General features: G+C 42.3%; 1 protein-coding gene across 5 annotated transcripts in view; it reads right to left on the bottom strand.

Annotated features, from left to right (window-relative positions):
- Positions 1–6190: 6190 nt before the first annotated feature.
- LOC143924932 (syntaxin-binding protein 4-like) overlaps positions 6191–12741 on the bottom strand; it is a 100211-nt gene continuing 93660 nt past the window's right edge. For all 5 annotated transcript variants that reach the window (XM_077449464.1, XM_077449460.1, XM_077449462.1 and 2 more), the window contains 2 exons: positions 8617–8674; positions 6191–7203 (listed from right to left, as the gene is read on the bottom strand). In XM_077449464.1, coding sequence (XP_077305590.1) covers positions 7092–7203; positions 8617–8674 — 170 coding nt within the window. In that variant the 3' untranslated portion in view covers positions 6191–7091. The remainder of the gene's footprint in view (positions 7204–8616; positions 8675–12741) is intronic.

The raw sequence follows: 12741 nt of genomic DNA, 5'->3' as shown, positions 1-12741 counted from the left end.
GGGAACCAGAACAGGAAGTGAGGGGAAATAATGGGGACACCTGTTCAGTAATATATATAGCCAGTCAAAACCTGTAATGGGGGAGTGGAGGGTGGGGCAAAGGTGTGCTGTGTCTGTCTACAGATGCAGTCTGGAATCAAGCCCACAGAAGTGTCCCCATAGCTTGCTATGGGAGCATTCGAAGAAGAGGAGGAGCCAAGAGGAGGACCCCAAAAGAGGAAATTCGGTCTGCTCTGTGCAAAACCTTTGCACATACCATGCACAGAGAAATTAAATTTTCAAGATCCCTAAGCTGCTGTATATTTTTGTCATGCATGCCAGTATTTTTGTATAGTTTAACATGCCCTTTCCTGTAGAAACTGTCCATCAGCTTTGATTGTTGCATCCCAATGACCATGACCTTCATACAGCTACTAATACCTGACTAGTCTGATTGCCGCTCCATCCCGCCCACTTTTTCTTTACCAATTGCAGACAGCCAAACATTAAGGAATTAATAACATCACCAATTAGAGAGGGGTGTTGCAATATAAAGTGCCTTGAAAAAACTATTCATACCCCTTGAAATTTTCCACATTTTGTCATGTTGTAACTAAAAACTTAAATGTATTTTATTGGGATTTTATGCGATAGACCAACACAAAGTGGCACATAATTGAGAAGTGGAAGAAAAATGATAAATGGTTTTCAACATTTTTTTTTTACAAATAAATATGTGAAAAGTGTGGCGTGAATTTGTATTCAGCCCCCCGGAGTCAATACTTTGTAGAACCCCCTTCCGCTGCAATTACAGCTGCAAGTCTTTTTGGTGATGTCTCCACCAGCTTTGCACATCTAGAGAGTGAAATTTTTGCCCATTTTTCTTTGCAAAATAGCTCAAGCTCTGTCAGATTGGATGGAGAGTGTCTGAGTCTGGACTTTGACTGGGTCATTCTAACATATGAATATGCTTTGATCTAAACCATTCCATTGTAGCTCTGGCTGTATGTTTAGGGTCACTGTCCTGCTGGAAGATGAACCTTCACCTCAGTCTTAAGTCTTTTCAGACTCTAATGCCCTGTACACACGGTCGGAAATTCGGATGGAAAAAGTCCAATCGGATTATGTTGTCGGAAAACCCGATTGTGTGTGAGCTCTATCGGACTTTTTCTGTTGGATTTTCTGCCGCACAAAGTTTGAGAGCAGGATCTAAAATTTTCCAACAACAAAATCCGATCGCATAAATTCCGATAGTGTGTAGACAATTCAGACGGACAAAGTGCCACGCATGCTCAGAATAAACTAAGAGACAAAAGCTATTGGCTACTGGCCTGTTTATAGTTCCGACGTACATGTTGTACATCACCTCGTTCAGAACGATCGGATTTTCCAACAACTTTGTGCAACCGTGTGTATGCAACACAAGTTTCGGACAAAATTTGTCTAAAAAAATCAGACAGATTTTGTGGTCGGAATGTCCAACCGTGTATACAGGGCATAACATTGCCCTGTATTTGGCTTCATCCATCTTCCCATCAACTCTGACCAGCTTCCCTGTCCCTGCTGAAGAAAAGCATCCCCACAACATGATGCTGCCACCACCATGTTTCACGGTGGAGATGGTGTATTCAAGGTTATGTGCAGTGTTAGTTTTCGGCCACACATTGCTTTTAGGCCAAAAAGTTCAATTTTGGTCTCATTTGACCAGAGCACCTTCTTCCACATGTTTGCTGTGCCCTCCACATGGCTTCTCGCAAACTGCAAACAGGATTTTATTTCAGCAACGGCTTTCTTCTTGCCACTCTTCCCATAAAGGCCAGATTTGTGGAGTGCACAACTAATAGTTGTCCTGTGGACTGATTCTCCCACCTGAGCTGTGGATCTCTGCAGCTCCTCCAGAGTTGCCATGGACGACTTGGCTGCTTCTCTGATTAATGCTCTCCTTGCCCGGCCTGTCAGTTTAGGTGGACGGCCATGTCTTGGTAGGTTTGCACTTGTGCCATACTCTATTTTCAGATGATGGATTGAACAGTGCTGTGAGATGTTCAAAGCTTGGGATATTTTTTTATAACCTATCCCTGCTTTAAATGTCTCCACAACTTTATCTCTGACCTGTCTGGTGTGTTACCTCTGCCTTCATGATGCTGTTTGTTCCCTAAGGTTCTCTAACAAACCTCTGAGGGCTTCGCAGAACAGCTGTATTTATACTGAGATTCAATTAGACACAGGTTGTATTTACTAATTAGGTGACTTCTGAAGGCAATTGGTTGCACTAGATTTTGGTTAGGGATATCTAAATAAAGGGGGCTGAATAAAATTGCACGCCATACTTTATAGATATTTATTTGTAAAAAAATGTTGAAAACCATTTACCATTTTACTTCCACTTCACAATTATTTGCCACTTTGTGTTGGTCTATCACATAAAATCCCAGCAAAATACATTTATGATTTTTGGTTGTAACATGACAAAATGTGGAAAATTTCAAGGGGTAATACTTTAAGGCATTGTAATATCCACCTGTATTGTTCTACAGATGGTATTTACACTATTGTGCAAAGGTTTTAGACACAAAAATGCTCTAAATTAAGAATGCTTTCAGAAATACAGTGGTGTGAAAAAGTGTTTGCCCTCATTTCCTGTTCCTTTGCATGTTTGTCACACTTAAGTGTTTCGGAACATCAAACCAATTTAAACAATAGTCAAGGACAACACAAGTAAACACAAAATGCAATTTGTAAATGAAGGTGTTTATTATTAAAGGTGAAAAAAAATCCAAACCATCATGGCCCTGTGTGAAAAAGTGATTGCCCCCTAAACCTAATAACTGGTTGGGCCACCCTTAGCAGTAACAACTGCAACCAAGCGTTTGCGATAACGTGCAATGAGGTTTTTACAGCGCCCTGGAGGAATTTTGGCCCACTCATCTTTGCAGAATTGTCCTAATTCAGTTACATTAGAGGGTTTTCGAGCATGAACGGCCTTTTTAAGGTCATACCACAACATCTCAATAGGATTCAGGTCAGGACTTTGGCTAGGCCACTCCAAAGTCTTCATTTTGTTTTTCTTCAGCCATTCGGTGGTGGACTTGCTGGTGTGTTTAGGATCATTGTCCTGCTGCAGAACCCAAGTTCGTTTCAGCTTGAGTACACGAACAGATGGTCGGACATTCTCCTTCAGGATCTCTTGGTAGACAGCAGAATTCATAGTTCCTTTTATCACGGCAAGTCTTCCAGGTCCTGAAGCAGCAAAACAGCCCCAGACCATCACACTACCACCACCATATTTTACTGTTGGTATAATGTTCTTTTTATGAAACTTTTTCACACAGGGCCATGATGGTTTGGATTTTTTTTCACCTTTAATAATAAACACCTTCATTTACAAATTGCATTTTGTGTTTACTTGTGTTGTCCTTGACTATTGTTTAAATTGGTTTGATGTTCCGAAACACTTAAGTGTGACAAACATGCAAAGGAACAGGAAATGAGGAAGGGGGCAAACACTTTTTCACACCACTGTAGATGTGTTAATAGTTTATTTTTTTATCGATTAACAAAATGGAAAGTAAATGAACAGAAGAGAAATCCAAATCTAATCAATATTTGTGGTGACCACCCTTTGGTTTTAAAACAGCATCATTTTTTCCAGGTATACATACGCAGTTTTTAAAGGAACTCGGCAGGTAGGTTGTTCCAAACATCTTGGAGAATCAACCACAGATCTTTTATAGATGTAGGCTGCCTTAAATCCTTCTGTCTCTTTATGTAATCCCAAACAGGCTCCATGATGTTTAGATCAGGGCTCTGTGGGGGACTTAACCATCACTTTCAAGCTAGATTTGTTCTTTTTTACACTGAAGATAGTTCTTAATGTCATTGGCTATATGTTTGGGGTTGTTATCCTGCTGCAGAGTAAATTTAAGACCAATCATAAGCCTCTCTGATAGTATGGCATGATCAGAGCTGTATTTTGGCCTAGGCTGATAAGGCCCAGTCCTAGGGTGGCACTTTCAGGGGGACAGCAAAAAAGCCACCCCCACCTCCACCTGATACTCTATTATTGGCCACTGGTTGCTAGAAGGGAATGGCATCTAGCAACCAGTGACATCACGGTCACGACTTCCTGGCCCAGCCCATAATTCAAAGTGGAGGAGGATTTAACTTCCTCCTCCTCTGCACCTAGTGCTCATGTGGACTAAAGAGTCAGCCAATCCGGTAACGGTGCGGTGCAGAGCAACAGTGTAAAATCCACCAATCCGGTGTTGACAGCAGCCGCTGCTGATGAGTCTTCACACAGTGGGCAGCCAGCAAGCCCCAGAGGCTGGCTAGAACTGAGAATTTGTGAGGGAGAAGACCTCCACCACAATGGTGCCACCCTGTTCTAAGCAGCAGCGGGCACAGCATCCCTGTTACCTTCCAGAGCCTGCACTCCTACTTCTCCTACCTTCTCTCCGCTCCCAGCTGGGACATCAACAGAAAGACAGGCTGACTGAGGGCTCAGAGGATGGGCGGGAGGTAGTGCATCACACACATCTACCCAGAGACAGGGGAGCACAGGAGGGACTTCAGGCAGGGCTAGGGTGTCTCGCACACCCTTCTCTCTCCCACCACCCTCTCGCTCTCCCTCTTGTGAGATCTCAGGGGTTCATGCTGGGACTTGTAGTCCTTCAATTTTGGAGGGAGCCACGTCCATTAAACAGGAAGGGGTGGGGAAAATTTACATAGGAGGGGGAGGGTGGGTGCCCAATTTTAGTCTTGCCTAGGACACCCCAGACTGCTCTTAAATCTTTGCCTGGGAGAGACCTTGCTGATGTAGTATACCTACCTTGTGTCTTATTGCATTTCTCAGTCTTGCCATGGTGTATGATCTGTGACATGAAACGGTCTTCCACAACCTCACCTTAGTAGCAGAGTTTGGCTGTTCCGCACACAGTTTTAATCCTCCTACACAGCTGTTTCTATTTCTGGTATTGACGGTGTTCCAACCTACATCTGAAACTGATGGTCATTAACACCTTCTTGGTATAATTGGTTAATCTTACACCTGACTCTGATCCTACAAATTCCCTGAATTTGTGCAAGTGTAATAAGGGTGCAAGTATAAGAATGTATGCTGGTTTGCAGCCAAAGAGCAGCCACACCAAATATTGATTTAAATTATATTTTTCTTCTGTTCGCTCACTTTGCATGTGTAAATTGATCAAAATAAACAATTAAAATATATATTCCTAATTTACAGCATTTCTTCACATCTGCCTAAACATTTTGCACAGTACTGTACATCTAATCACACAATCGCACATCAATTGTGTCTGCCTAATGTTCACACAGGTGGCAATCGCCTGTTTTACCCCCTCCCCCCCCCCAACTGTGAATCAACATGAAAGCTGTTCAGGTCCATTCACACTGCTGTGGTGTAATACCTTTGCTTCCTGGTATGGCAAATGTAACTTAGCATGTTGTGTTTAGCAGGTGGTGTCGCTTGCCAAATGCGCCAATTAAAGTCAGTGGGACCGCGCCACAACCTCGTGGCAAGCATTTGGCTTGTAATGCATTACTATTGACTTCAACTACAGTGGATCGCTTTTCAAAGGGGCAGTAAAGTCCCACGTGAAAGGCACCTAAGACGTTTGAACCTTGATCAGAAATCTGTAGTCCCAAGGTAGGCTGGATAACAGTCCTGCTACCCTCCATACAGAAACATTTTAAAGAGGAAGTAAACCCTGATGGGTTTACTTCCTCTTGCAGTCCCTGCAAAGGTAAAGCATAATGGACTACTATACATCGCATACTAGTCCATTTTGTGTCACTTACCTGACACAGGAGCCAGCGAAGTCACCGCTGTCCCCTGTAGTCCGGAACCTCCATCTTCTTGGTGGGTCTGGCTGCTCTCGCTGTCATTCGTCGGAGCCGCGATTACATCACTCCCGCGCATGCGCGTGGGAGCCGCCACTCGCGGCATATCGCCGTTAACTGCGACACACTCAGTGCGCCTGCGCACCGCTGTCTATGGCGCATGCGCCGTAGACAGCGGTGCCTGTCTTTCGGCAAATATCTCCTAAACCGTGTAGGTTTAGGAGATACTTCTTAGACCTACAGGTAAGCCTTAATCTAGGCTTACCTGTAGGTCAAAGTGTGTTGTAAGGGTTTACAACCACTTTAAGTATCTTCAAACATCACAAAACTTTTCCTTATAAAATAACATACGTAGAATACATTTTTTTTATTTCAACATTAAATAAAAAACAGGTTTAAGCTTGGGGGGTTTTGGTAGTGGCTAGAGCTTTAAAGAAGTCTGGCATTCCATATTGGCTTTGATTACATATGATGAGCAATAAGAAACCCAGAAACCACATCTCAGAGCTGTGACCTGTCTATCACTAATGGAGACGATTAATAGAGAAATGTTTAGTCCAGGGGAAATGATGAAGGTTTGTCTTATGATTATGTAAACAGATAAAGCGGTATGAGAATAGAATAGGAGGGACTGAACATTTAGGCATTTAGAGTCTTTGTTGAACTTGTTTCCATCATAAAGTAGTCCGGTAACCTGGACCAACAAAAAAATAAAAAATAAAATGGCCCTGCTTCAGCTGCCTTGGTTTTTTATGTCACTTGCCTGTGCCATAGTTAGCATTGTGAGAGATTTGGCACATTCAGTAGTTCTCCATTCTTTAGTTGTCCATTTATGAGTTGACCATTCATTTGTTTTTCCATTCATAAGTTCTCCATTTATTAGTTTTTCCATTCATTAGTTCTCCATTTGTTCTTGACATGGACCCACAATAGCTTTCTTTGGAAAATGCTGTTTTAAGATGGCTGGTGTAACATACTTGCTCTCATTACTTGTACTCCTATTCGCTTTAAAGCGGAAGTAAACCCACCCAGTTAACTGTTTCAAATAACCGTTACATTTCCGGTACATTCCGGGGATTTAACCCTCCCATTGGTTGTGCTCTCAACCAGACTGTCAAACCATCCAATGGCTGTAGATTAAACAGAGGCCAAGATGGCAGATTCGTTGGCTGAAAACGATAGGAGGGTTTACTTCCACTTTAAGGTTCTCTGAGTAGTCCATACCCACCAGCAGACCAAGAGGCCACATATGTCTATTTTGGCTTGTCCTTTGAGCCTTTGGTTAGGTATAACACTTCCTCGCTGCAGCTAAGGCTGTGCGTCCGCGTGCTTCTTGTTGGAGATTGCCAACTTGAACTGGAGGCTCTGTGGGAAAGAAAATACAGGTTTCATTCAGGATTTTTATCGTTTTGTAATATTGTGAAATGATGTAGTGTCAATGAATATAACAAAAACATACAAAAAACGAAATAAGTAAACAGAGTTTAATGTGCCAAACATGAAGTCTCCTAAATCAAAGTCCATATACACTCTATTGTCAAAAGTATTGGTACATCTGCCTTTGCACACACATGAACTTTAATGGCACCGCATTCTTAGTCCGTGCGGTTCAATATTGAGCCCACCCATTGCAGCTATAAGCCCTTGTACACACGGTCAGACATTCCGACAACAAAATCCGTCAGATTTTGTCCAAAATTTGTGTTGCATACACACATGGTCGGACAAAGTTGTCGGAAAATCCAATCATACATAACATGATGACGTTATTTAGTTATGACGGGACTACGTTCAGGCTAGTAGCCAATAGCTTTGGTCTAGGAATTTGATCTGAGCATGCGTGGTACTTTGTCCGATCGGAATTCTCTACACACAATCAGACAAAGTCCGATCGGATCATGTTGTTGGAAAGTTTTATAGCCCATCTCTAAAACTTTGTCCGTCGGATATTCAGACGGAAACACTCCGATGGAGCCCACACACGGTCGGATTATTCGACAACGCGGTCCGATCGGTCATTTTCAGTCGGAATGTCCGACTGTGTGTACAAGGGCTAACAGCTTCAACTCTTCTGGGAAGGCTGTCCACAAGGTTTAGGAGTGTGTCTATGGGAATGTTTGACCATTCTTCCAGAAGTGCATTTGTGAGGTCAGGCACTGATGTTAGACTGACGAGAAGGCCTGGCCCACAGTCTCCACCCTAATTCATCCCAAAGGTGTTGTATCAGGTTGAAGTCAGGACTCGCTCACCCATGTCTTTATGGACCTTGCTTTGTGCACTGGTGCGCAGTCATGTTGGAACAGGAAGGGGCCATCCCCAAACTGTTCCCACAAAGTTGGGAGCATGAAATTGTCCAAAATGTCTTGGTATGCTGATGCCTTAAGAGTTCCCTTCACTGGAACTAAGGGGCCAATCCTTCTCATTCAACATCAGCCATTGACCTCACAAATTAGCTTCTGGAATAATGGTCAAGCATTCCCATAGACACACTCTTAAACCTTGTGGACAGCCCTCCCAGAAGAGTTGAAGCTGTTTATAGCTGCAAAGGGTGGGCCAACTCAATAATGAACCCTACGGACTAAGACCGGGATTCCATTAAAGTGTATGTGCATGTAAAGGCAGGCACCCCAATACTTTTGAGAATATTGTGTGTGTGTGTATATATATATATATATATATATATATATATATATATATATATATATAGATATATATAGATATATATAAGTTAAACTGACCGTTAAACATTGTCTGCGCGTGTCCCATAACATAACTCACCCTGATTCGTGTGATCGCCGCCTGTTCATTTGGGGGTCAGCACAAGAAAGTGGACAGGCTGAAATGACAATATCATCATATTATTACGGTATAAATGAGCAACGCACTGCCACATACTCAGCGGGAGCAAGCTGCTCAGTGTTCTCAACTCCGCCCATTCCAACCCTGAACTGCCCACCCAGACCTGCCCATGCAGTCTAAGAGGTAGAGAGAGGAGTGAACATGCCGCTGACAGAACAGGAGTGCACACAGACCAACCTCCCACCTTTTCGCAACAGAATTTTGCACCTGGGGCAACTGCTCTTGTGGCCCTGCCCATGCTATGCCACTGACGGGGACAGAAAACATTTTTCAGGATAAAAGTTGGCCATGCACTAGAAGATTTCCCAAAAAAATTTGTACAAAAATTCTCAGTACATTCACCAGCTTGACAAATTTTATTCAAAAGTACTTCAAAATGTAATTTGGTTTTAACATTTTTTTTTTTTTTGGAACGAATGGACTTTACCAAATAAAAACTCCATACACTGCTAGAAATTTGTTTGTGCAACAAAAATTTTGCATCCCTCGCCTTCTAATTTTATCATCACTGTGGTTGAAGATTAACATAGTTTTGACCCCACTAATGATTACAAAATCAGCCGTTCTTAAAGCAAAAAATGATGTCCAAAATTCTACTAGCACATAGCCAGCTTAAAAAGGAAGTAAACCCCGATGGGTTTTACTTCCTCTTTCATTCCCTGCAAAGGTAAAGCATAATGGGCTACTATGCATCGCAAAGTAGCCCATTATGTGTCAATTACCTGAAACCAAAGCCTGCAATGTCACCGCTGTCCCCACTAGCAGCGAACGTCCACCCCTCTTCCTTCCAGGGCCACAAAATTTGGCTCCGTGACTGCCCGGAGTCGCGTGACTTCACTCGCGGCACAATCTGCCCTTTCTAAAGTGCGCATGCACCGCAGACATCAGCACATGGCTTTATTATAAATATCTCCTAAACCATGGAGGTTTAGGAAATATTTCCAGCACCTATAGGTAAGCCTTAATATAGGCTTACCTGTAGGTAAAAGTGGTTGTACAGGGTGTACAACCATTTTAAGTCGATCTAAAAATGAAGCACAACACTGTAATATTCAAGCCCAGATACAAGTGGATTCAAAAGACCAATTGTTTACAAAACCAACGCAATTCAGGGGTATTGTTATGACAGAGTTGTAGGATTGCTCATCATCTGTCAGCAGCTGGTTCTAGCAGCCTTTTTTAAGCCCCAATGTATGGGGCAGAGTTACAAACCTCAAAATGCGTTGGCTTTGTTAAAAAAGTGGCCATTGAAATAAACATGAATCTGGACTTGAATATCAGTGTGGTGCTTCAATTCTACATACACATACACATACACAGCGCCTAGAGGCGATTCAGTTCGCATTGTGCGCTATATAAGTATTTCATTCATTCATTCATTCATACACTCATCCTTATTGCAGCCTAAAAAGATTGTAAAATCCTTTGAGGTGCAAAGGTTGCCAACCTAATATTCAAATGGATTCAAACCCAGACACAAACATGGAATGTAATGAAGCTTATCAGTCCTTAGATGTGGTGGCTGCATTGGATTTCTTTATTTTTTTTCACTTATTTTTTACCTGGTGATCCTGCCAGTAACACACTTCCTATCCTAGGGTGAAAACGCTCTATCACTGTATCTACTAAGAAAGCCATGGTTGTTACTGTAGGCTGCGCTAATTCTTTGAACTACAAAGACATCCTCTTCTCTTCATCTCCATGGTTGGTGGATCTGTAGTCTACAGAAGATCTTACAGAGAGCTTGGAAGTGCTTTTAGTGCAGGTATAGGTGCATCTCCAAAAATTTGAATATCATCAACAAATTCATTTATTTCAGTAATTCAATTCAAAAAGTGAAACTCATATTATATATAGGTTCATTACACACAGAGTGATATATTTCAAGCATTTCTTTTTTTTAATTTTGATATTTATGGCTTACAGCTAATGAAATCCAAAATTCAGTATCTCAGAAAATTTGAATATTACATAAAACCGATAAAAAAAAGGATTTTTTAATACAGAAATGCTGGCTTACTGACAAGTATGTCCATGTACAGTATAGTATGCACTCAATACTTGGTCGGGGCTCCTTTTGCATGAATTACTGTGGCGTGGCATGGAGGCAATCAGTCTGTGGCATGGCTGAGGTGGTATGGAAGCCCAGGTTGCTTTGATAGCGGCCTTCAGCTTGACTTCATTGTTGGGTCTGATGTCTCATCTTCCTCTTGACAATAGCCCACAGCTTCTCTATGGTGTTTAGGTCAGGTGGGCTTGCTGGCCAGCCAAGCACAGTGATACCATGATCATTAAATCAGGTATTGGTACATTTGGCAGTGTGGGCAGGAGCCAAGTACTGCTGGAAAAATGAAATCAGCACCTCCATAAAGCTGGTCAGCAGAGGGAAGCATGAAGTGCTGTAGAATTTCCTGATAGAGGGCTGTGATGACTTTGGACTTGATAAAACACAGTGGACCAACACCAGCAGATGACATGACTCCCCAAATCATCACTGACTGAGATAACTTCACACTGGACCTCATACAACTTGGATTCTGTGCCTCTCCACTCTTCCTCCAGACTCTAGGACCAGTGGCCTCACTAGGGATGGTGTCCAGACCAGTTCAGGGTGGGCGGTTCAGTCAGCTACTATACCTACAGTATACAGTGGCTATAAAAAGTCTACACACCCCTGTTAAAATGTCAGGTTTCCGGGATGTAAAAAAATGAGACAAAGATAAATCATTTCAGAACTTTTTCCACCTTTAATGTGACCTATAAACTGTACAACTCAATTAAACAACAAACTGAAATCTTTTAGGTTGAGGGAAGTAAAAACAAAAAAATTAAATAATATGGTTGCATAAGTGTGCACACCCTTACACTAATACTTTGTTGAAGCACCTTTTGATTTTATTACAGCACCAAGTCTTTTTGGGTCTGAGTCTATCAACATGGCACTTCTTGACTTGGCAATATTTGCCCACTCTTTGCAAAAACACTCCAAATCTTTCAGATTGCGAGGGCATTTCCTTTGCATAGTCCTCTTCATATCACCCCACAGATTTTCAATGGTATTCAGGTCTGGGATACAGCTGGGCCATTCTAAACCTTTAATCTTCTTCTGGAGAAGCCACTCCTTTGTTCATTTGGATGTATGCTTTGGGTCATGCTGAAAGATGAAGTTCCTTTTCATGTTCAGATTTCTAGCAGAACAATGAAGGTTTTGTGCCAATATTGACTGGTATTTGGAATGGTTCATAATTCCCTCTACCTTAACTAAGGCCCATGTTCCAGCGAAAGAAAAACAGCCCCAAAGCACAATGCTACCACCATGATTCACAGTGGGTATGGCGTTATTTTGGGGATGTGCAGTGTTTTTGCACTAAAAATATCTTTTGGAATTATGGCCAAAAAGTTCAACCTTGGTTTCATCAGATCATAACACATTTTCCCACATGCATTTAGGAGACTTCAGATGTGTTTTTGCAAAATTTGGCCAGGCTTGGATGTTTTTCTTCGTAAGAAAAGGCTTCTGTCTTGCCACTCTACCCCATAGCCCAGACACATGAAGAATACGGGAGATTGTTGTTACATGTACCACACAGCCAGTACTTACCAGATATTTCTGAAGCGCCTTTAATGTTGCTGTAGGCCTCTTGGCAGCCTCCCTGACCAGTTTTCTTCTCGTCTTTTCATAAATTTTGGAGGGACATCCAGTTCTTGGTAATGTCACCGTTGTGCCATATTTTCTCTACTTGATGATGTCTGCCCTCCCCCAGTGACGCCACTGTCTGGGACCTTGATTTCCAAATGAAATGCAAAATTTACGTGGATCCAAAAATAACTTTAGACCAGTTCAGTTTCTTTTTCTCCTTAGCCCAGGTAAGAAGCTTCTGACGGTGTCTCTGGTTCAGAAGTGGCTTGACACAAGGAATGTGACAGTTGTACCCCTTGTCCTGGATACATCTGTGTGTGGTGGCTCTTGAAACACTGACACCAGGCATAGTCCACTCCTTGTGAATCCCCCATAAATTCTTCAATGGCCTTTTCTTCAGTATC

The sequence above is a fragment of the Lithobates pipiens genome, unplaced genomic scaffold, assembly GCF_037356315.1.
Source record: "Lithobates pipiens isolate NorthernLeopardFrog02 unplaced genomic scaffold, aLitPip1_a1.2 Scaffold_22, whole genome shotgun sequence".
Lineage (NCBI taxonomy): Eukaryota > Metazoa > Chordata > Amphibia > Anura > Ranidae > Lithobates > Lithobates pipiens.
The sequence above is the reverse complement of the archived record's forward strand: the minus strand, read 5'-3'. Positions and strand labels throughout refer to the sequence as shown.